Source organism: Spinacia oleracea, chromosome 3, assembly GCF_020520425.1.
Source record: "Spinacia oleracea cultivar Varoflay chromosome 3, BTI_SOV_V1, whole genome shotgun sequence".
In the NCBI taxonomy this organism is placed as follows: Eukaryota; Viridiplantae; Streptophyta; class Magnoliopsida; order Caryophyllales; family Amaranthaceae; genus Spinacia; species Spinacia oleracea.
The window spans coordinates 16,133,474-16,159,570 of NC_079489.1; the positions used below are offsets into that span (position 1 = coordinate 16,133,474).

Consider the following 26,097-nt stretch of genomic DNA (forward strand, 5'->3'; position numbering starts at 1 on the left):
AGTGAATCAGCATCAAAGCTAACAGATACTGTATAATTGAAATAGACATAGATGTATCCTGAATGTAGCCAAGCCTCAAAACAGAGATTAAAAACAAAATGTTGTACCCAAAAAGGCTCTCGCTATTTAGCACATGGTTAATGTACACAGTCTTACCCTTATTTTCATAAAGAGACAAAACAGAGATCAAAATTACACACACAAAAAAAAAAAAAAAAAAACAAAAAACGACCTCATGTCACGTCACATGTGTACAAAAAAAGGCAAGATTAATGATAACAAATTACATGACATTACATAGTAACTAACTAAAAATGTGTAGTATGTAGGCACCGTTATTCTTCCTTTGTATATGTGTGTTCTCCAACTTCTAAGCAAACCTGCATAACACCACAATTGATGTGATCAGGAATAAACACCTGGAACATGACAACCGTTTTTATTTTTTTCGCTATTTAAAGAACTACAATTCATAACCTAGAAGAAAAATTCTAGCAAACACAACAATTACTTGCTCTAAATAAGCAACTTCTTGAGAAGTCCAAATATATTCAACCTGTCCTTTAATCAATCTAGATAATAGAGAAACTAACTCTCGAAGACCCACAAAAAGAAGCAGAGAAAAAAGTTTGTGAAGGTAAATAAGCCAGAGCAGCATTTCCTGCGATCTTCAGCAAATTTGTTTTCAGAAGGACAGGTATAACACAGAAAGACAAATGAAGATAGACGAACTTATTTTCTGTGATCTTTCAACAATTTTAATCACAGGTTTATGGAGTAACCAAGTCAAAATAGAACAATTGAACACCGAGAATCAAACGAAAAATTCACGAATCTTAGAAAAGGCGAATTCATTCCAGGAAAGAAATATAGCGACAGACTCACACATTTGTATTTGTATAACAAATATATGGTGCATAGAACAATACTACTAACTACTAACCATAAATTGAATATCAGCTGCCACCAGTATCATGAGCAATTCAATTTGTGTCTGCCACAACTCGCTGTCACAGAAAATAAACATATCTGTTATCTGAAGTACACACATACAACTTAATATATCAGCACAAGAAACATAATCCTATACAGTATACACTGAGCTCCAATATTACTGTTCACCCAGAACTATAAGCTGGCACAGTGGCACCTATCTCAAAAAGACTCCAAAGTGTTATTCATAATAAAACTACATACACCCTTACCTAGTGCTTGAGGGCATCTCACATATACATGAGTACACAACTTTACATCAATTAGAAAAAGGTCTTTGATAAACCTTAAGTGATGCACCCCCAAACCTACACCCACCGGAAAATTCAGGCATATGTGCATATTAACATTCCAATTTCCTATATCTACTCTCATAAACTAAGCATAGGAATCGGATTAGTCAATGTCCAACCTCGTTAAAAGTAATTAGAGTTCAGCAGCCTGAACTCTCAAATTATCTGATTAACATTCAAATGTTACTTTGTAGTTTGTATTCATCTTATTACTTGTGCAAATCAAACTGGACACAACTCCTGCTACCCATTTACATAAGCTGACAAAATACATATTGTTGTTATTAAAAAGCACATGTAAATCCTGGAATTGATCCCTAATTTTACTAGTACCTACATTACACCTTGACCACATACAGAACTTGTACCATATTTCCCCCCTGCACGTCATGGCAGTGTTCTTAATCACTAAATGACGAAACCACTGTTACCCGATTCGCTAGTATGATGGTACGTAATTCGCTACCTAATTTGATAAATAGACCAAAATTGAACCATTTTCATGTTATAATCTGCTTTTTCGGTTCGCGGTTCTTATGGTGATTAAAGGATTAGGTTAAAATGGACTAAACTAACTACTTTACTAGCATACTTTAAAATTTAAATTCAAAGTCTCTGAAAACAAATACAAATATAAAACCATAGAAGAGTCATGCAGGATTTTTTTATCTACTTCACAAGTCAAAGCATCATTAGACTGCGTACTTCAATTTGAACTTAAGTAATAACTGTACTCCACCAACACTAAAAGAATCAAGGTAAAACCTTTTCTTTCTCAGCACATATACACTTTTTTGTAGATTTAAGTATTTAACCATGCCTCAACTCGGAGAAAGTTAATTTACAGTGTTGATGACAAGCACATGTATATATAACAGAAAAGCTCAGTGTATACATCCTTATGCAGCATGTAGGATTGTTAGGATTGTCAGGAATGATATGGAACAATCAATTCACTCATTACCTATATGCTTAGACAACATCTGCTTTGTATAATAACACTTCTGAACTGAATTCAAAACAATTATGTTTCAGAACTAAGTGGGTTTCAAAACTTCAATACAAAGCTATAAATTAATGAAACTACATAGTTGACTATCAGAAAAAGAATCCAACCCACTGTACACGTATAGAAAATCCTGCTGAACAAGCAAAATGGCATCAAGCTGATTTCGTAATTTAAGCAACATAATAGTATAATACAAACATGGACCTGTCAGCTTCTTGGTGCGAGTACCGGGTGTGTGCAAGGGTATGGGTGGGTGGGTGGGTAAGAGAAAACAAGATTCAAATAAGAGTGGAGCGAGGAAAAGAAACGAAAGGAATGAAGGTAAACCTTAGTGTAAAACCGTGACGATCTTTTACGTTTCGGATGCGAACCTCCAGGAAATTGCTTTGAAGACATCAAAATATTTGCCTCGGTGTTTACAAATTTACTCTGATGATGCTCAACGCTATTAAAATTTCTCATCCTCCTGTGTTCCCGAGAAGATTCTGGATCCGAAGTCTTTTTCCAGGACTTCTCCGTTAGGTTATCAAAATTCAAGCATCTAAATAAGAAAAAAAAACATAAAAGCTATTAGCTAAAACAATAAGGTAAAGTCAGCAGAAGAACTTTCCCATAGAGGAAAAGAGCTTACTCTGATCCCTCCCTTCCATTTCCCGTGTCGCTCTTACCCTGCAACGTAAGCGTCACTTAGAAGCTAATCCATTGAGTCAACGAATGATTAAAGCCAAGAGATAAAACAAAGTGTCCTGTTGAACGATATGAGTATCATGATGGTTGTTATTTGGAAAATGTTTGTGATACACAAACCATGAACGGAGCTATATGAGTATTATTATCGTCCTTAAGAACCCCTATCTTCTCTACAAGAATCAAGATTCAAGCTGACAGGGCCAAGCCAAAGGACCTTGTGCACTATTCTTGATTGTGGACACGAAGAAGAAAGAGAAAGTAGGGAAAAACCAATGCTGCTGTAGAAAATCAAAAGATTCTCAGCAGCCTGCTAATACCAGATATTATTCAAGATAAGGAAGTCTTGCAACTAAGACCGAGGTTTTCCTTTATATTTTAAACAATCATTATACACTTAAATTCTTTGAACTCAATTATTATTTATATGAATCAACTTCTTCACCAAATAGAGTAAAGAGAAGACGAGAGGAAAAGGTTTGTTATAAGAGATGATCAAGAAAGTTCATGATGGCTGATGCTCAAGCAGTCGTCAATCTAGATATTTTAGTGCAGAAGCTTTAGAGATTTTTTTTTCTTTTTTGGCAAATAGAAGCTTTAGAGCAATGAGAATAAGAAAAGGAAAAATTGGTTATATAGTGAAGAGGCAAATGGGGTTGTTACACTCCTTCAGTTTCATGAAGTTCTTCCTGCTTTTACTTTATTCCTTGTTTGGTCTTCAACTTTGTGGGACCCACTTCTCTCAAGACTACAATCCTGTCCTATCTAAAAAGAAAAAAAAGGACCCATATTTCCACGTTCTCGCCTCCCTTGGGTTCTGTTCCTATAGTGACTAGGAAGACAATTAAGAGTGTAGGGAGTAAGAGAGAATCAAGGAAAACTTATGATGGCTGATGATAAGGAGGTCAGAAATTTGTATAAGCTTTAGCTCTCTGGGACGGCTTAAATGCTTAATGGAAGCTCAGTATCTAAATATCCAAAGCTATTTATTGAAGGAGACAATTTTTCTTATTAACTCTCAAAAGAATTTGACTAATACGCTGATTACCAGTATCATTCTGGCTGTCTATAGTATTTATTCTGAGAATGTTCAATCATTTCCAATTACTTCAGGGAGGATATTAAAGAATAATCAACTTTGGGCAAAACTGGCCTACTTATCACTGTTGGTATAGTATAATCAATCTTTAATTAGTTCAATCATCATTGAGGATGAGGTGGCAACTTATTCTCGGGGCGTTACCTAGGTTTTGCTGTCCTTGTTAAACAAAAGAATAAAATCCGAAAGGGACAAAGTCACAAAGGTTTAAAGCAAGTTTAATTATACCAGATTTCCCACATTTGCTGTATCTGAACTTCTGCAAATGTCCTCTTGAAGCTTATTTGATTTAGTTGAAATGCAATGATCTAACCCATTTTGCCTAGGAACAACCAACTCAAGGGACCCATCATTGCACCAAGGATATATTGCTGCATCTTTTTGCTGCAGCTCATCAGTTTCAATAACAGCCTCCTGTGTCCTTAGAAATCCAGCCTTTTCTGTTTCAATACCCTCAGTAAGATCGATGACATTCTGTGACTCATATCTGCCTTTTGAGTGATTAGCCGCTGAATGAGATTGTGCCTCTCTTATTTGCAAATCAGATTTCTTGAAGAAGCTTGTTCTTCTGTGCCGAGTTTCCACTTCACTCCTATCAACAAGATCCAATGGAAGACTATTCAACACAGGAGACACACACGTGCTCTGAGCAACTGATTGAACAGGCCACATCTGAAGCTCATCCCCGCTGGGAGCCTGAATAGAGTTAACTTTTCTAGATAAAACCACTTCGTTATTCTTTAGCCGATCATCCACATTTACACATCTACCGATTCCAGAAGGAGAATATTCAATATCCTGATTCACAGTAGCAAAAGTTGATGCTTTAGTCTCCATGCAAACAGTTGTTAACAACTCACTACGTTTCACTGCAGGTTCCAGAGAGCAATAAGTTTGCTGCAAGGTTGGGTTTTCGCAAATGCCATTCACAGCATTTGAACCCTGCCTTGCTGGCATTTCTGAACATTTAGGATAAGATGTGGCAGAGTTCCTTGTAAAATTAAAATGGTTTCTAGTCCGGACAGCTGCATTCACATGTGAATTAGCAGCTCTTCTGCTGGATTTTGCACCAGAAAGTTTCCCCTTAGTACCAGATTCAATTCTGGATGTCAGATATCCTTCCTCATCTATCAAATTCCCCAGACAATGAACAGAATTTAAGGATTTCAATCCAGGTGAAGACAAAGACCCTTTTCCTTCATCAGGTTGATCAGTTTTTGCCAGGTTATCGGTCAATATTGAGGTTGGGTAAGACCCATCTTGAAGTTGGCCATTATCACTCTCCTTAGATGGATCCAAAGTAAAAGAGCCCTTTTTGTGCTTAGGATTACTTTGTGATTTGGGCTTGTGTACAACATCATTTATTTGAACTCCAGCTTTTAAACTCTCGATCCAATCTGACGGGGTTGAATTCAGATCAACATACAGTTTAATTCCATCCTCGCAAAAAACGTCAAACGTAAATGTAGGGACAGGAGCTACTACAGGAAAACCAACAACAGTCTTTGGAACGCCTGCACCACTAATACTTTCTCTGTCGGCTTGCGTTAAATTATTCAAATCGACAGATGCCTGCAGAAGTGCAGAGCACAACAGACATGATGAGCAATCTTAAAAATACAAGCAGAGTCCAGATTGCTCCAGAAATCTAGAATTCAGCTCATGATATTAAAAAAATTCACATCCATCTATTTTGAAGATATTCATAAGGTATCCCTGTTAAATTAATGTTTCAACTGAGAGACTGTACAACCGAGGTCCCACTTTCTATAGAAATCATCATTAACTTCAGAGTAAGCCTCATTCAAATAAAAACCCTATCATAAAAGATACATGGATACACTAAAATTCAACTTCCGCCCATCTGACAGGTCTCTTTCAAAATTTCGCTCTTCCCCACAAACACTATCCTTTGCCTCTTGCCTCTGGTGGCCACTGCTTCCCTCTTTCTTCTGTCTACCCCCCCCCCCCCCCCCCCAAATTCTTTCCCCTCTCCTACCCCACTCACTCACCATCTCCTTGCCTTTAGGGGATCAAGCTCACCACCAAGCCATATCCCTGATTCCCTACCTCGAGCACCATTCTTTTCTCCTGCATCCGTAACTTGATACCAACAAACAAAAAACATATTTTAAGTTTTTCAAATTTGAGAGAGAGAGAGTTGTGTTTCTTTTAAATATATAAATTTTTGGCGGAGCATGGTATAAGAAAAGTTGGGTCAACTGAACATATAATAAGGAATGGAGAAACTAGTAAATATGCTTTTATATTTGCATATTTTTAAGTCCAAAACAGCCTCTAGCTTAAGACGCCCTAACTCCCTGAGGCAGAAGCGCACATAAGTTTTTAACAACTTCTACTGTTCATTAGAGATCTTGGAATTGCCTTGATGCGCCTTAGTTTGTTTTATACATTGGCTTAAGAAGAGACATACTCCCTTAGTACCATATAAAATTACAAATGTTACCCGGTGACTTTTTTTATAAGAACTAAACTGGCCAAATGTTCTGCTAAAAGCAAAAAAAAAAAAAAAAAGTTGAGCATGCATCAATTTAATCACGGAAAAGTACTTTTTGCCAAGAATCTTTTATGATAGCTAGTGATAGTGTTTTCTAAATTTCTTCATAAAGATACAACATATTTCTTAAGAAATTTGTACCCAAAATTACCAAATTTTGCTCAAAGGAAAAAAAAAAACTGTATCGTGATTCAGGGTGGAGGGAGTAAAATCTTTTACAGGCAAATATATCTTTTCTCCAGCGCTAATAATCAAGGGTATGGTGGAAATATTTCCGTATACCCGTTTTCCTTGTGAATTTCAGAACAAAAAAATGCAGAACACTAGAGAAATACCATAAGCAGAACAATACTGAATTTTTCCACAAACTGATCTAATTCACATTTTCTGGAACTGAGTTTCAGGAAGGAAAAGACGGTCTTTGGATCCCTCATTGTTCCTATCTCAAATCACTTCCAAGAAATAAAATATGGCAATCCAGGAGAAAATATGGCACTCAAAGCTCTTCAAGGCATTAGAGACTAGTTCTCATTCAATGGCATAAGCACACGACTACACTGATTCAACTTGATTATAACAGGTTAAATGTCTAGGCATGGTGATAATTTTATAAAATTATCTCAACAGACTAATTGTCTTATGAACCTGCCAAAGAGGCAAAGAGAACTTGACAGTGAGAGCCGGACCTTATCAGAAGTAGCAGAGTCTTTGAAGTTCTGCAAATCATTTGGTTGTACATCTCGATGATTATGGCGTAGGTTACAATCTGGAGAAAAGAAACGACAATAAAGAAGAAAATTTTGAGAACTACAAAACAAATAATTCCTGATCTTGTCCCGCAATTAAATGGATAATACATTCAATGCCAACAATCTAGCCTCTTTTCTTGTGATTTATATTTCATAACGTAGATATAGAATTCATAGAGCACCATACACAATAATAACACAAGATAACAATACAGCAGTTTCCTCATCCAAATAAATTCAGAATTTCAGATCTTGACAAAATAGACACATTAATTTATTTTTACTTTTTGGGGTGGGGTGGGGGGTGGAGGGAGAGAGGAGAGGAGATAGCTCAATACCTTTTCTCTGGTCATCTGTCGAATTCATCATCACAAAAGTCTGCTGCGCTGTTATTCCTGAAGAAAAGAGATCACTTCTAGAGTTCTAGTCCTCTCCCATATGGCTCTGGTGCTCAGGTTCTTCGTCTGCATTTATATAGGAGAGAATCGTCAATTTTCAAGATATAAAAGGAAATGAATCAAAGTAGACCTTATGAGGCATGTGAATTATGGTAGATATCGGAAAAGTTAATAATACAACCGTTGTGAAACACTATGTGATACGACCAAACCTTTTTCAACCACTCAAAACATTTTAAAAGTGATTTTTTTTCACCCCTATTTTCCAGGGTTGTGAGAGGGTCTTATTGCCTCATAGTGCAACCACTATATTCCGTTAACCAAAAGATATATTGCTTTCAATGTAGGAAAATTGTCCTATACGACACCAACGGCTTTGGCACAAGGAGCAATGCCTGCAACTAAAGTGGGTGTACAGGGAAGCACCAACTTTAATGTTGAGAGCGCTTAATGACACATCACAGTTGATTCCACCGGATTCTTATTTATCCAGCCACTGTCAAAACCCTCTCCCCCCCTTCCTCATTCCCACGCCTGTCCATCCATCTTGAACAAAATAGAAAGATCCTCCATAATAGAATCTGGCAGAAGTTACAACGACGTGTCATTGAGGAGTTCACCCATCTGCCCTATACGCCCACTTAACTTGACGATGCTCTCTCCACCAAAGCTGTAGTCAGTGTCAAATAGGCCAAATTTTATTAAATGTATGTGTGTTTTCTTTTGCACTAAACTTCTTTCATATCCACATTTTTTGAGGCAAGACATACTTTTAAAAGCATTACAGATTAAGAAAATACACTGAATTCACAAAAAGATCAAATTTAAGACAACGTTGATGTTAAAAAAATACTACCTCCGTCCCAATTTAATTGTCCCACTAAGCTTTTCACGGACTTTTATGAGATATGTAATTGTAGGCTTATCAATAACAGTTAAATAGAAAAGTAGGTGTGACTAGGGATGTCAGTGGGGCGGGTTTCGCGGGAGACCCGCCCCGCATCCGCCCCAAGTAGGCGGGGATGGAGGTAGGTTTGGCGGGTGATGGGGCGGGGATGGGTATAAAAATCGTACCCGCCATGGGTGATGGGGCGGGTGTGGATTTTGTGTTGAACCCGCCCCATCCCCGCCCGCCCCGCCCCATCCCCACTCGCCCCGCTTCATACCCGCCATGGGTGATGGGGTGAGTTTGGATTTATTTGCATCTTTAGGTGATAATATAAGTTTAGGTGAGATTTTTATGTTTTTTGTTTGAATTTTTTTTATGACGAGTATTTTTTGATTATATAGGTTACTTTAGTCATTAGTATTTTTTTTTTTTTTTTCTATAGTTAACTTTCACTAATCCGTATATATAGCAAATATTTGCTAAATAAGAAAAATTAGGCGGGTATTAGCGCGGGTATGAAGCGGGGATAAGACGGGGATGGATACCCAGTTGGATGGCGGGGCGGGGATGGATTTTAGCTTACACCCGTTGGGGCGGGGATGGGGATGAACTTTGTACCCGCCATGGGTGATGGGGCGGGGATGGGGATGAAAATTTTAGGTGGGGATGAAGATGGAGGGACCTACATCCGCATCCGCCCCGCCCCATTGACATCCCTAGGTGTGACGGGAGATAGTGGAAGAAATTTTTAATTGAATGTGAGGATGTGGGCCCATAATTTGGTAGTGGGGACTGGGGAGAGAGAGATAATAAAATATTAGTAGGTCCATGCCATAATAGGAAGTGTGACAATTAAGTTGAGACGAACGTAAATATAAAGTGTGACGATTAAATTGGGATGGGGGGTTAAAGGTTTTCAGTTTTCACAGTGAAAGGTTAAAGTAAGACGTTGTGGGCCTTGCGACAATGGTTCTGGTTGACATGAAATGAAATTATATGAGTTGTATCAGTTCTATGACGGCCAATGACACAATCTTACATGTGAACATCTAATTTGACAAAGAAGCACCTCTCTACAGCCACCCCCTATTGCCACCCTAAGTCTGCAACCGTAGAAAACTTCACCTCTTAGCCCAATAATGCTGACTTTTGTATCTTTTACATTTGAAAGCATTAATTACGTAGTTGTAATAGTACTTGAATTAAGGCTATAAATAGCCATGGTTGTAATCGGCAGAACACAAGCCTTTGTATGAGAAATATATCAAACACTTTGAGTGTTCTTTAGGTTGAGTATAATCTCCCTTCCCCTTGGTGGTGTTACTATATCCAAGGTTTCCTTCTCTACTACTTCCTAGTGGTGTTTCTGTATCTGGGAATTAGAGAGCTGTATCGCCGGAGTAGCCGATCGGCGTGGTGATTAGGCTAATTCTATCCGACCCCTACCCAGTACGGTGTCAAATTGGTACCAGAGCCAAGGTTCCACTTACCTTTCGGACACCCTCCATTGAAGCCGAAACCGACCGTTGCTTCTTCAATACCTATTACATCCGCTTAAACACACAAAACAAACCACCAAACAAACACCACCCTTCACCGAAAATCTAACCCAAAAATATAAAAAATAATAATAATAATAATAATTCACCTCCACCGTGAGCCACGACGCACCCACCGACTCACCATCGCCAATTCGCTAGTCACCATTACCATCTCACCTCAAATTTATCCAGAGTAATTTCGGAGTCCGATTTGCTTATCACGTTTGAGTTGTAAGCTGCCGCCGGATTCTTTGATCGAGTAACTCCAATCTGAAATTTTGGTACTCTGTTCTCACTTTCTCTCTCATTGAATTTGGGTTTTTGTTCAATCACTGTTGCGTCCTTTCTTTAAAATCCCTTACTTATTTGGTTAGTTTATTTATAATATTATTAAAAAAAAAAAAAAAAAAAAAAGAAGAGAACTAGTAGTCTGCTTTTATACGTAAGTCAGCCCATTTATTCTTAGCATGGAGTCATGAAGTATTAATTCATTGTTGTTATGGTCAAAGTCAATTAGTAGCTTTCTTAGTCTTTTGTTATTTGTGTATCACCCTATAATTAGTACTTTTATATTTGTAAAAAAAAAAATATATATATATATATATATGTATATATATATATATATATGTATATATATATATATATATATATATATATTAAAAAAAAAAAAAAAAACAGAAAAAAAATAAAATTATTTACAAAATGCCCCCGAGAACACGTCGTGGTGGTAATCATCAACCACGTCCTGTTTATGATACAATCATAGCTGATATGCAACGAGAAATCCAACGACTCCAACAACGTCTTACACGTTATGAAGCTGCCGCTGGTCCATCCCGTCAGTCAGATGACGAACAATCAGACGGTGAAGATGAAGAAGTCAATCCATTTCACCAACCCGATGGTGAATCATCAAGTGGAGAAACATCCAATACCAGGCGAACCCGTCATCCCCAACACCGAGAAAAAGATTTGGGAATAAAAGTTGATATTCCTGATTTTGAAGGAGGTGTTCATCCAGACGATTTTATTGAATGGCTTCACACCGTTGAACGTGTCTTTGATTTCAAGGATATTCCAGATGATCGCAAGGTCAAGATAGTTGCAATCAAGTTCAAGAAGCATGCATCCATTTGGTGGGAGAATCTTAAGAGACAACGAGAACGAGAAGATCGTAGTAAAATTCGCACATGGGATAAAATGAAGCGTGAACTCAAGCGCAAATTTTTACCAAGTCATTATCATCAAGATATATTTCTTAAGTTCCATCACCTGGAACAAGGAAGCAAATCTGTGGCAGAGTATATTGCCGAATTTGAAGATTTATCAATGAAGTGTGACAATGCCGAGCCTGAAGAGCAGACCATTGCAAGATTCTTGACACGCCTGGACCCGAAGATCTCTAAAGTTGTACAACTCCAGCAATATTGGTCGTTCAACGATGTCACCAAGCTAGCCTTAAAAGTTGAAAGCCAACAAACAAAAGAGAAGACCGGATTCAAAACTGTCACGAAAGAGACACCTTATCGTGGTAACCCTTCAACAAGGTTTCCACCACCAAGAGCTAACTCCAGCACCACAATGAAAAAGGTCGAGAATCCAGCCGCAACCAGCAAGCCTTTCAAGCAAGTAAGTAATCCTACTTCGAGGAGATGTTTTAAGTGTCAAGGATTCGGACACAATGCTTCAGAATGTCCAAATTCTAGAATAATCTCTTTTGTCGAAGAAGAATTATTTGAAGACGATCAAGTTGAGGAAAGCCAAGAAGATGAAGCTGATCAAGAGGTCCTACATGCAGACAAAGGTGAATCACTCGTTATTCGACGTATCCTCAACGCAGCTCCTATTGAAGAAGATGAATGGTTGCGCCACAACATCTTCCACACTCGGTGTACATCTCATGGGAAGATATGCAATGTCATCATCGATAGTGGCAGTTGTGAAAATGTTGTTGCCGCGACAATGGTCGAGAAATTGAAGTTGCCTACAAAGGATCACCCTTATCCTTACAAGCTCACATGGTTGAAGAAGGGGAATGATGTCAAGGTCACTAAACGATGCCTAATTGATTTCTCCATTGGTAAGAAATACCAAGATAAGGTATGGTGTGATGTCATTCCTATGGATGCTTGTCATTTACTTTTGGGTCGTCCATGGCAATATGATCGTCATGCAATTCATGATGGTTTTAAAAACACTTATTCCTTTGAAAAAGATGGTATTAAAATTGTTTTAGCTCCATTTAAAAGGGATATGTTAGCAAAGCCAAGCCAAGAGAAGAGTCTCACCGTGTCTGAATCAATGTTTACTATGGCGTTAGAAGAATCGAGAGTTGCTTGTGTCCTTGTCATGCTAGAAGAGAATAAAGAAGATCAAGGGATTCCTGACGAGATCACGCCTCTACTTCGTGAATTCAATGACATTGTGCCTGAAAAAATCCCACCTGGTCTACCTCCAATGCGTGACATTCAACATTGTATTGATTTTGTTCCTGGTGCAGTGATTCCAAACAAAGCTGCATATCGAATGAGTCCAAAAGAGCATGAAGAACTTCAGAGACAAGTCACCGAGCTTATGCAGAAATGTTTAGTTCGTGAAAGTGTGAGTCCTTGCACAGTTCCAGCACTCCTTGTGCCAAAGAAAGACGGATCATGGCGTATGTGCATCGATAGTCGTACTGTCAATCGGATCACAATCAAATACAGATTTCCTATTCCTCGCCTTGATGACCTACTAGATCAATTGCATAATGCTTTTTTATTTTCCAAAATTGATCTACGAAGTGGGTACCATCAGATTCGAATGCGACCTGAAGATGAGTGGAAGACTGCATTCAAGACTAGAGATGGATTATACGAGCGGATGGTCATGCCATTTGGTCTTTCAAATGCACCGAGCACTTTTATGCGATTGATGAATCAGGTATTCCGCCCTTTCATTGGAAAATTCGTGGTTGTTTATTTTGATGACATCCTTGTGTATAGTCGAAATTCTGAAGAACACTTGGAGCATTTGCGGCAAATTTTTCAAGTTCTTCGTGAACAGAAATTGTATGCCAATTTGAAGAAATGTCACTTCTTGACTGACAAAGTGGTATTTCTTGGGTACGTTGTATCAAGCAATGGGATTGAGATGGATCCCAGCAAAATTGAGGCAATTATTAGCTGGCCAATTCCTCAATCAATACATGATGTTCGCAGTTTTCATGGCCTAGCATCTTTCTATCGCCGCTTCATCAAGAATTTCAGCACTATTGCCGCCCCACTCACTGAAGTATTAAAAAAAGAAAAGTTTGAGTGGACCCGAGCTGCCCAACAAAGCTTTGAAGAACTCAAAGAAATTATCACGAGAGCACCAACTCTAGCCTTGCCAGATTTTGACAAGCTTTTTGAAGTAGATTGTGACGCTTCAGGAGTTGGTATAGGTACAGTTCTCAGTCAAGAGGGTCGACCAATTGCCTTCTTTAGTGAGAAACTCAATGAATCAAGGCGTAAGTACTCAACGTACGAGAAGGAATTTTATGCAATTGTACGAGCCTTAGATCACTGGAGTCACTATTTGCTAGCTAAGGAATTTGTGTTGTATTCTGATCATGAGTCACTCAAGTATCTTCACAGCCAACAAAAGCTCCAGCGTCGTCATGCAAAATGGAGTGAGTTTTTATCTCCTTTTCACTTTGTCCTTAAGCACAAGTCTGGAACTCAAAATAAAGTTGCTGATGGTTTAAGTAGACGACATGCTTTGCTCTCAACTCTTCAAGTCAAAGTAATTGGTTTTGAAGTTCTCAAGGATTTGTATGAAGATGATGAAGACCTTGGAGAATTCTAGAAGAAATGTGTTGAAGGCCCTCACCGCCGGTTTCATCGTCAAGATGGTTACTTATTCAAGGGAAATCAGTTGTGCATACCAAGATGTTCCTTGCGTGATATGATACTACACGAGTGTCATGCCGGTGGTCTTGCTGGACATTTTGGTAGAGACAAGACATTGAGCATTATTGCAGAGAATTTCTATTGGCCACACATGGTTAGAGATGTCGATCGATATGTCAAAAGATGTCGAGCATGTCATATTGCAAAAGCTCGTGGTCAAAACACAGGTCTTTACACTCCATTGCCTGTTCCCGATGCTCCTTGGGAAGATGTGAGTATGGATTTTGTTGTTGGGTTACCTCGTACCCAACGCAACAAAGATTCAATCATGGTTGTTGTTGATCGATTCTCAAAGATGGCACACTTTCTTCCATGCAACAAGACTAATGATGCCACACAAGTTGCCGATCTTAACTTTCGAGAAATTTTGCGTCTACATGGAATTCCAAAGACAATCACTTCTGATCGAGATGTCAAATTCATGAGTCACTTTTGGTGTACTCTATGGCGCAAATTAGGTACACGGTTGCAATTTAGCTCTGCGGCGCATCCTCAAACTGATGGTCAAACCGAAGTTGTCAACATGACTCTTGGAAACATGTTGAGAAGTCTTGTGGATAAAAACCTTCGCCAATGGGATTTGATGATAGCTCAAGCAGAATTTGCCTATAATTGTTCTCCAAGTCAAACTACTGGTGAAAGCCCGTTCAAGATCGTTTATAGTAAAAATCCGACCACACCGGTTGATCTTGCTCCACTACCTTCTCCTAACAACTTTAGTGGTGATGCTGATGAACGAGCTAGAGAAATCAAGAAGCTACATGAGAAAGTCTGAGCTCAGATCACACGGAAAAATAAACGTTACCAAGAGCAAGCGAATAAATTTCGCAAACCGGCCACTTTTAAAGAAGGAGATTTGGTTTGGATTCACTTAAGGAAAGAAAGGTTTCCACGAGGGACACATGGAAAGCTGAAGCCAAGGGCCGATGGACCTTTCAAAGTTCTAGAAAGGATTGGAGAAAATGCATACAAGATTGAGCTTCCAGGGGAATACAATGTTTCTGCTACCTTCAATGTTACTGATTTGTCCCCATATTATGAGGATGAGGAAGAACAAAGACTCGAGGTCGAGTCTTCTCCAACAGGGGGAGTTTGACACAATCTTACATGTGAACATCTAATTTGACAAAGAAGCACCTCTCTACAGCCACCCCTATTGCCCTACAGCCACCCCCTATTGCCACCCTAAGTCTGCAACCGTAGAAAACTTCACCTCTTAGCCCAATAATGCTGACTTTTGTATCTTTTACATTTGAAAGCATTAATTATGTAGTTGTAATAGTACTTGAATTAAGGCTATAAATAGCCATGGTTGTAATCGGCAGAACACAAGCCTTTGTATGAGAAATATATCAAACACTTTGAGTGTTCTTCGGGTTGAGTATAATCTCCCTTCCCCTTGGTGGTGTTACTATATCCAAGGTTCTCTTCTCTACTACTTCCTAGTGGTGTTTCTGTATCTGGGAATTAGAGAGCTGTATCGCCGGAGTAGCCGATCGGCGTGGTGATTAGGCTAATTCTATCCGACCCCTACCCAGTACGGTGTCAGCCAATATGTTACAGCTCCGTATAACTTAGTGAATAGCTGAAAAATAGATACATATTAGCCAATGTATCAGGTAACAACTGATTTCAATATCACAATTCCACTTCACTGAAGTTCACTTTGTAACCAGGCTCTACTTTGAAACCAGGTCCTATATCTCTAACTGAAATATACCTCTATAACCCTAACAAATTATGGCACCATTTTCATTACAAAATATATTCTACTGCGTCATAAGAAGTTTGCAAAAAGTTCCTATTAAACTTCAATATCTCCATCCCTTCATTGCTAATGTTCATAAAATTGTCACTAAAAGAAAGGTGGATCTTTAATCCACATTAGACGCTTTTCCAACCAAAAAATGAAGAAAACTTTGAGAACCACAAAACAAATAACACCTGATCTTGTTGCACAGTTGATAATACATCCAATGCCATTCATAGAACACCATACACAATACAGCGGTATCCACATCCAAATAGATTCAGAATTTCAAATCTTGACAAAATAGCACCCTCTTATTTGCGGGGAACAAACAGTGAGCAAGAAAGACACATTTTTTTTGGGGGGGCGGGGGGGGGGAAGGAATATAGCTCAATACCTTCTCCCTGGTCATCTGCTGAATTCATCATCACAAAAGTCTGCAGCTCTGTTGTTCCTGAAGCAAAGAGGTCACTTCTAGTCCCCTCGCATATGGCTCTGGTACTCAGGTTCTTCTTCGTCATTTACATAGGAGAGAACAGTCAATTTTTAAGATATAAAATGAATCAAAGTACACCCTATGAGGCATGTGATTTAAGGTAGATATCATAAAAATTCTAATACAACCATAGAAAACCCTATGTGGTAAGACCAACCATTTATCAACCACTCAAAAAAAAAAGTTCAAAGTGATTTTCTTTCACCCCTATTTTCCAGGGTTGTCAGAGGGTCTTATTGCCTCATAGTGCAACCAATGTATTGGGAAACTTTCGGGTAGATATTGTAAATGTTAAATAAAACTTTTCAGATAATCAAAAGAGATATTGCTTTCAATGTAGGGAAATTGGCCTATATGACACCAAAAACATGGTGGAAGGAGCAATGCCAACAACTAAAGTGGGAAGCACGAACCTAAAATAATTGTTCCTTTAGCTTTCTTTGGACATCCCATAGTCTTGTACAAAACTAAAATTAAAAATCCTTGCCAATCGACTTTTATTGAACATACTGAAATATGCTAAACTTGAAAGAGATGATTTCGGCCGAATTTGAAAAACTATAGCTAGTTTCACATTGAACGCTAAGTCATTTACAGATATACGATGATGTCTTCCATACAACTTAAGATTTTTCAAAAGGATCGAAAAAATTAGGGACGAATGTAGTCCATGATAAAATCCACAATGGGGTAACCAAGGCTTCTCTCCACACACTTTTAGACAAAACATTTGTCTAATATATGAAACTTTCTTATGGAGAGGTTTAGAACCCTGTCCATGTACTTCTGATTACTGCTGATATTTCAGAAATACACCAAGTTTTGCCGCATAGTGCATACATCTTCTCTCCCTAAATTATGCTATTAGTGGGATCCATTCTGCCTACTGTTGCTACTCTACATGTAATTTTAAGAACTAATAGTAAGGGAATTTTGTACTGACTATTAGGTTTCATTTCCATCTTGCTGCTCAAGAAGAAGAAAACAAGGTTTTATATCTTCAAATATGACAAACTATGATATTCTAGTCAGCACCGCAGTGGAAAAGCAAGCTAATTATAATTTTTGCAAATAAACAATTTTCGCTATTTGGGAATATCTGTGTCACAACAACAATAAAAGCCAGCATAGATTCCAATATCAACAGGCCTAAGGAAGAATGTGTACAGAGTCTTACCCTTTTCACAGAGAGCAGTCTATCAAGGGCAACCATGGTGATCATGGAAATAAAAGGGAAAAACACAGAGATACAGCTACTATCTTTGTTTTCATACTAGTTTATAGGAAGAGGGGAAGGGGAGAAGGAAATTACCACTGCCTTCACTCTAAAATATTGAAGAAATTTAGGGACTGGCAAAAAACAAGATAATTTATTGCACTGTTTCTATCTTGCACCTTGACATGTGTAATTCCAGCGCAATCTCAGTCATCTTAAAACTAAAATAAAGAACATGCTTTAGAAAGCAAAATTTTGATATTTCATCACCTTTTTAGGACAGAGTAAAAATAATAGTTGTAGCAATATGGTATACAAAGTTATAAAAAAGTGTTTTGGTTTTTTCCAGAAATACTAACCTGGAAATTGTAGATGAGTTTGAGCAGCTTCTCCAAATAAAAAGTTCTACCTCTCTGGGTTCATACCTTGGGTTTCCCCTTCAACACAGAAAGCCTACTAGAGCCAAGTTATCATTCCTTATTGACAAGCTGAGTTCAAAATTTGCCGCTTGGAAAACCAATTCTCTCTACAAAGCTGGGTGTTATCTCTTAATTCAATCTTCCTTACTAGCCATCCCTAGATACTAAAGGCAGGTTCTCCATTGCCCCTCTTCCATAACCTTCAATCTTTGACTCAATTTGTTCGATTTTTTTTGTGGGGGGGGGGGGGGGGTGGGTGGGTGGGCAGCCCCAAAGAAATGGGTGGGTTGGGGTTCTTGTGCAACTCGGAGATAAACACTATTGCCTTGGCAAAGCTCTGTTGGAATCTGGAGACCAAGCACTCAATTGACTCGAAAATCATACATGAATAAGTACATCAAAATAGAACCTTTCCCACCTCTTTTGCTCTAGGTTCCCATATTTGGAAAGCTGTCGGGAAGGGTTGGGCTTTGTACAAGAGAGTCTTGCTTGGCAAGTTAAGGAAGGGTCCTCCATTGACTTGTGGGTTGATAAATGGGTTGGTAATGAATCTCTTAGGGCAAGACTAATTGGGCCTGTGAATAGGGCTGAGGAAAAGCAGACAGTCAGGGATATTAAGGGGATGTCTTGTAATCAATTAGAGAATTTCCTCTCCTTTCCTATGATCCTATCTCGCCTGATCTGCTACAAATATATGTGCTGTCCCTTTTCCCAACAAACCTGATAGGTTGTTTTCAGACTGGCAGACGAAAAGAAAGTTCAATTCTAGCATGGTTAGAACTTGTATCAATTTGGGAAAATTAAATATCTCAAAGGGAAGTCATGATTGGGAGTGGATCTGGGATACGGTGGGACTACCAAAGATGCTATTCTTTTATTGGCCAATTTGGTGGGATAGGTTAGCGACCAAAAAGAATCACAACTTTTAGGCTTCAAACAAATCCTCACTGTGCTTTATGTCCAGGAATTGTTGAAGATAATGATCATATATTCAGATTTTGTGTGAGAGCAATGGATTTCTGGGAGTCTAAGGGTTTGAGTTGTGATATGTCTTCTCCTTTCAACACTTGGTTTAAGACTTCACTGTTTGCTGCCTCAACAGGTTCTGATAATATTCCCTTCAATGTTCATTTTGCTTTTGGGTGTTGGGCTATTTGGAAGCGGCGCAATGTGTGGTGCGTCTCCCAAATTAACATCCCCCTTTCTTCTTCAATCAAGCCCTCTTCCTGGGCTGCCTTGGAGTGGTTCTATACCCAAAAATAGCCGTCCAAGGAACCAAAGCCCAATCCCCCCAAATGGTCGGGCCTGCCCCATGGCACCATTAAAATTAACATAGATGCCTCCTCTTCCCCCCTCCTTCTGCTCAGGCACTGCTGCAGTTGCTGGGAACCACTGTGGTGAGTGGATGGAAGGTAGACTCTGGTTTGTTACGCTAATGATGTGTTATCAGCTGAACTTCTGGGAAAGAGGTCCTTTCGTGGGTTGGGGAGAAAAACTGGGATGGTTGTATCATCTCTTCTGACTGTCTTATAGCTGTCCAGGAAATATTAAGTATAAAAGTGTATAACTCCAGAAATAAAACACTCGTTGATATGTGCAGGGCACGGCTTGAAACTACAGGATGCTACACTGATTTTTGAAGACAGATCTACCAATTTAGTGGCTGACTCGATGGCGAAAAGCGCAAGGAAGAACTTTATTTTGAATTATCAAAGCTGTATTTTTCACTCACCCCCTTTGGAATGTACTAAACTTTTAATAGAAGACGCTAATCTCGCCTCTTTTGGTTTTAATAGGGCAAGTGGTGTGACGCTTGACCCTTGAAGTAATAGTCCTGTAAACTCTACGGATCCTTTTGGATCCCAACTTTGAGTTAACAATTAATCTGATGTTCTCTTTTGATAAAAAAAAAACAGCTATACTTCGTACAACATAAGTCCATAGTAGTTGTAGTATAAGATAAACAAAGAAAGAGGCAGAACGGGAAGTATCACAACGACAGTCACACCTTCCCCAAATCTCATCATAAGCAGGCAAGAAACTTGCTATACCAGACGGCTGACACACACAGAAGCATAAAATGGCAAAGGAAATCCATTTGATGCATAGATTGAAAAGTAAACCAAAAGAAAAGATAATAATAAAAAAAAATTATTTACATAAAAACCATACCAACAGAAGAAGTGGAAATGAGAGAATTAAGGAGAGGCCATAGCATAAGGAAGCCACATGCAAGCACATAGACTGGCAGATACCCCAGTGGCAATGTCACAAGAAATATGAAAGCACAAAATCTAGCATAGGAGACCCACCCTAGGGCCCACTACAACAGTCCTAGAGCACCACTAATCCCTATTGAAGATCATAACAAATTTTCTAGTGACCACCCCCTACCCCTCATTTGTCTTAGGCTTTTCCTTTCTCTCTTGAAATCCCTTATTATCATGTTCTTGCTCTTCTGTAGTTCTGTCTGCCACTCTGCCTTCTCCTGAAGTGACCAAACCATCAAGACCTTGCCTCTTGCATCTTACCTTCCATTGGAGGCAGCTCTCACTTCCACCTTATGAACCAATTTCTACTAAAACACTAAGATTGATTAATTTATGTAACTGAAAAAGTACAGGGGGAAATCATTTATTACACCAATTTTGGTCTTAGTATTTAATACATGTTTATTACCGTTTACGCATAATTTGAAGACAACAATAAGTCATTAACTATTATGGTAGAAAGGCTAACTTTTTATCATCTTGATGTGAAAAAGCACCCTTGTTGGTATAACCCACAACAACGACCGGAAAACCAAAGCCTTATTCCCAAAAGGATGGGGTCGGGTTGCATGAACCAAGGATTGCATCTTTATCACCCTTCCCAAAATAGCATCTTTATCTTGATTAGCACTATCACTTTATCAGCTAGAAGCCGTATCATTACACAACATAAATTGAAATTATTTTCCTTCTAGTTTATGCGGAATCTTCTTGCCACACTGCCACAGTACTTTACTTATAGGTAAAAAAAACGGCGGTAGAAAAAAGAAATTGGGTCACCCTATAAACAACAAATTTTCGCATGCAGCAGTTCCACAAGATTAAGGTTAACAAAAAAATAGAAAAGTTATCAGAGTGAAGCACCCATCGAATATGTGGTTAAGGCTCTCACAAGATATCCTACAAGAATTGTCTTCTGAAGGACTTCAACAATGAGTTCGGAGAGAAAAATCTACCATAACTATTTCCATCACTGAACACAGGCCATAGTTTCATGGGATCAATAAAATCTCTCCATTTTTATTATTTAGCCATTGCATGCATAACACAGCAAATAAACATCGTAGATGGCACCTAGGCATTCCTATATTCTAGCAATTAGTCAAATGCCTATGTTCTCAGTCAAATGCATCAATCTCAATAACAGTGGGCCTGTGGCTCTACGTGACTTAAAACCATGCACCCTATCAATAAATTCGAAGTCTTATTTCGTGCTTAGAGAGTTGCAAATGTAAGATATCGCATAAAATTCCAGAATAGTTAACAACTGGGGAAAATGACTTAAATACAAAAATAACCATAAATCCCTATGTTGCATTAGTTCAAAAATAATTCAAACTCACGGGAGGTCTTTGAATATGGCCAGAACAATTATGGTGTCAACTCTCCTAATGAACCTTTTAAATATATTGCAGTAATGTTTTATTTTAAGAATTACGGAGTGGTAACTGGTAAGTTTAAATACTGAAGACAATAAAGTTTTCCCCTTTGCCGACAAGGCCTGCTTTCTAACCATCCATGGACGGTTGTCTCAGTTCCCACCAAAAAATCTTTATCTTCACCTATTTCACTTTTTAAAACAAACTCTTCAATATGTTACAAGTAAAAATAATTGAGTGTAAGACCATTTCTAACAAACACCTTACACAAGTTAAACAATGGACTATTCCATGTTACTTTCCCTCAGCGATAATACTAAGAAAGATAATTCATTTGATATTGATCGGTTGATCCACTTAAACCCATTCATTGTCATAATACTTCAGAGTTCAGAATTTTATTCAGTCAGGGGCAAATCATTTATTTGTCCAAAGCCCACTTACATCTAAAAAAGTACTACTTTCAGAGGGTTTAAATACAGTGACGTTTGTCTGTGAATTTTCACTATATACACCAATATGCTACAATGGAAGATTAACGTATATAATTAACAGCCAATTAAAACAGGCATCATAGAAGCAAATTAAATAAAGAGATTAAATCTGAAGAAAAATAACCTATGACCAAAATTGAAGAGTTGACTATAACACAGCTCTTTTTTAAAACTAAAGAGGCTTACTCCTCATACAGCTGAAAGATGATAGTGGCATCAGCAGAATACCTCCAGGTAAAGAATCAAGGACGTTGCCGCTTCAGAGTTTGACTTATTACAGGTAGACCGTATTTCTTGTACAAGCCCAGGAGATCCTTTCTTGAGAAATTATGATACAAATCCTCCTCTTTCTTGTCTTCCATATGTTTCAAACAATGCATCAAAGTGTAAACCTGAGGCCAAAATCAGCAGTAATGTTCAAGTAGTATAATGAATGTCACTCACCAACCATTAATCACAATTACATATGAAAAAGAACCCCAAGCAACTCTACTTCCAGATGTACTAGAGATTTAGGCTCCTTTAAAAAAAACGTTGAAACAAGCACAGCCTTAGTGGAACGTTGGTCAGCAGTTCTCTTAGAAAGAGAAATCTAGGTTTTGATTCGTTTTCAAGGAAATATGATTTATGACGTTAAAAAATAAATAAAGAAGAACTAACAGCCCGTCTGGTATGCAATAACAGAAGGTGGAAATTGTATTAGCCATTTAAATGTAATTTTGCAAGGAAAGTCTCATGCATCCGTCCAAAATAAGACAACTCTATCCTCAAGTCGATGGTTTCTAAATAAATTTTCGTTATCACCATTGAAGAGGCGGTTTTGAGTGGCAACAGAATTATTTGAAGAACAATTCATACTTGGAGACGGAGAAGATTATCATAGAAATTTCCAAAGGACTTTCCTTACTAAATTAGACATAAACTTATTACAACCACTGGCATTTATTACCACCTATCAAACAGAAACTAAGTGGAACAATCAAATTAGCTTATGTCTTTCCAATCACAGACCAGATATTGCATTTATGTATCCTGCAACTATTTCCTTTTTACCCAGCAGAAAGAAAAAGTAGGAAACGTTACTGCTAGAACAACACCAAATTATATTTTTTCACTTAGCAAACTGTAAAGAGCTCTTTAGTCTCTACACAACTATAATTTTTCATTACAAACAAAGAGATTAGCAAGATATAAATAACATTCCATTGCAAACTTTACTATGCAACCAAATAAAGGTAAATCCGTACATAGAAATAGTTTGACCAAGAGAAAATAGCTGATATTAACATGAGATAGCTCAACGAGAATGGGATTCGTGAATTACAATATCTAGCTGGACAGAAATGACTGTGCAAACTGTGTTTTAACTACAAGCGGCCTCCAATGAAGCAAAGAAGAGGTATAGATCGTGCACGCACACAAAATCACATATGAGCCGAAGCATCAAGAACCAATAGACATCTAAAGGTACCTAAACACTCAACACCTGAGGTTCCATCTCCTCATACTCTCATAGGTTATCCCCCTTTCCTTTGAAGTACATTGAGGTTACCTTTTTTTATCCCCGTTTATATTAATATGAGATACCAAAAGTTGTGGACAAGTGTTATATCTATTATTCGAAAAACGCCACATACAACCTTAGCATGTTCCATTCAAAGCATAAAGTAAACCAAACATTGTGATTGAGTGATCCCTAGTATAGCAAGCAATATATAGAATACAGATAGTATCAAAAGGTATCCTTCCAAAACGAACTGGCCTTGCCGTTTCTAATTTTCTTCTTCATAAAGCATTGTCATTAAGGCTTTGTTTGATAGGGCGTAAAACATTTTCATGGAAAACGATTTTCCCCTTTTCAATTATTTTACGTTGTTTGGTTGGGTAAGGGATGGAAAACAATTTTCCATGACTCCCTCAAAGGCGGAAAACCCTTTTCCATTTGAAAGGAAGGAAACCTCTTTCCTTCTTTCCTCCTTACCTCCCTCTCCTTTCTTCCCCTCAATCATCACCATCTTCTCCCATTTTCCTTTAAGGTACCAAAGAAAGGAAAACTAATTTGGTATTGTGTTTTCCATTTAAAAATGTTTTCCATGGAAAATCGTTTTACAATGAAAATGTTTTACCCCCTACCAAACGGAGCCTAAGGGCACGCTTGGGTTGGGTGTAATGGATTATGGGGGTAATAAAAGTCAAACCATCATAATGAAAGGACAATGAAGGTAAATTTAGGTGGTTGCAAGGAGGGCGGTGTGGTGGTATTGTGATGAGAAGTTGTGGTAGTGGTGGTGTTGTGAGGAGAAGGGAGGAAGGGGGAAGTAATTACCCCCTAAATGAGGGTAATAATCACCCTAGTGGGATGGTGGGTAACTATTTCCCCCATGACGAGGGTATTTGTTTCCCCTTTCCTTTTATTTTCTTCTTGCCAACACTAGCTTGTTCCCTTTGCCACCACTTCATCTCCTCATCATCACCTTCAATTACCTTAGTTTGACTTTTATTATTCCTTTAATACATTACCCTCAATCCAAGCATGCCCTAAGTGATTCCTATATTTACATGCAAATGTAAACTACATCTTTTTTCTCCTTTTTGTTTAGTTACTACAATAGTCAATTTTATAAGAACTGAATCGTCTTTGAACTCGAAACTAAGTTAAAACTTTTATTAGCATTATCATAAATCATTATCCCCACTGAACTACAAAAAATGCAATTCAAGAAGCATAAATACCAAAAATAAAAAATAATCACACCAAGCTTCTCGCTACCAGAAAAAACAATATAACAAATAACAAACTCAAATAAACTACGATTAGGGTGAAAATTGGGCAATTTTACAGAAAATGCAAACCTTGTTTCCCCTGTAAAAGTGATGATTGATGCTTTAATTTCCCTCTCTTAGCAACTTGAGCTTGAAACTGAACAATAGATTCAAAAAAAACCCCGAAAAATTCAAATTCTGCAATCCTACCAAAATCAGTTATTTTTAAAAATCGAACTCTCAATTAAATTTTAAACAGGAAAATTTCCCAATTTCCTTTGCATTTCAATTTTCTGGAAAAGAAAAATCAACACAATCTAAGCTCAAATTGAACGAAAAGAAGAAAATTTAACAAATTAAAGGTACCTGATCGAATCATATTTACGGAAATTGCGAGAAGCTTTCGAATAAAATTACAGATTATACAGATGAGAGGAGAGAGAAAGAGTGTCAAAGGGAATTCCAAGGCGAGGTCTGAGGACTGACGACGGTGTTTTTTTTTGGTTTAGGGAGAAAAAATATAGGGAATTAACCGTATAAACGGCTTTTATTTCTGATTCTCTGATGTATTGGTATTGGTATTGGTATTGGTATTAGGCCTGTGCAAAATTTGGTCCGGACCGAAAAATTAGGCCGGACCGGACCGTACCAGATCGGATCGAACTGGACCGTTTTTTTTCGGTCCGGTGTTCGAGTCTTCCAAAATGAAAAATCGGTCTTCGATCCGATCCGGTCCAAACCCGAAAAAAAACCGGACCGGACCGAAGACCGATTTTTAAAATAATTTTTTTTAAAAAGATAATTATGCTGCCGTGTTGCCTGCATAATGCGGATTTGTGGATTTGCCGTTATTAAAAAGATTTTAAGCTTTTAAAAAACTGCAAGCACTTCATCATAACCCTAACTCTCCACGCTATTCATCTTTTTCTCTGCCTCTTTGCTTCTTTATAGGTTGGTATTTACATATGCTTGTCAATTTGTTTATCAATTTCATCTCAATTCCTTAAAAGTGGTAAGCATTACTTAATTTTTCTCTATTCCTTCATGTTCCTTCAATTTCTTGCCTTTCTGTTTTTTTCTTAATGGTCTAGTTTGTTGTTTTGCTGTTTTGATTTCCTGCCTTCTACGTTGTAAATCAAATGTAGTAACATATAAAGAGTACGAGTATTATTCATGGACGAAGGGAGCCCAAATACCTGTTA

The 26,097-nt window shown here is 38.0% G+C and overlaps 2 protein-coding genes across 8 annotated transcripts; one reads left to right on the forward strand and one right to left on the reverse strand.

Moving 5' to 3' along the window:
- Positions 1–101: 101 nt before the first annotated feature.
- Positions 102–25,418, reverse strand: LOC110797791 (uncharacterized). Of its 7 annotated transcripts, XM_022002911.2 has the most exons (12): positions 25,262–25,417; positions 24,986–25,052; positions 22,361–22,524; positions 17,930–19,841; positions 16,256–16,367; positions 7,687–7,812; positions 7,286–7,365; positions 4,310–5,653; positions 2,927–2,964; positions 2,623–2,836; positions 944–1,007; positions 102–380 (listed from the first exon to the last, which is right to left on the reverse strand). In XM_022002911.2, exons 6-11 carry the CDS (start codon positions 7,715–7,717, stop codon positions 984–986), a joined length of 1,731 nt encoding a protein of 576 aa, XP_021858603.2. In that variant the 5' UTR covers positions 7,718–7,812; positions 16,256–16,367; positions 17,930–19,841; positions 22,361–22,524; positions 24,986–25,052; positions 25,262–25,417; the 3' UTR covers positions 102–380; positions 944–983. The 7 variants fall into 7 exon arrangements, with proteins under 7 accessions (XP_021858603.2, XP_021858600.2, XP_021858601.2 ...); XM_022002908.2 differs by lacking the exon at positions 17,930–19,841 and having other exon boundaries at positions 25,262–25,418; XM_022002909.2 differs by lacking the exon at positions 17,930–19,841 and having other exon boundaries at positions 16,256–16,370; positions 25,262–25,418.
- LOC130469512 (uncharacterized) lies at positions 10,879–14,004 on the forward strand. Its single transcript, XM_056838859.1, has one exon. It carries the CDS (start codon positions 10,879–10,881, stop codon positions 14,002–14,004), a length of 3,126 nt encoding a protein of 1,041 aa, XP_056694837.1.
- Positions 25,419–26,097: the final 679 nt, after the last annotated feature.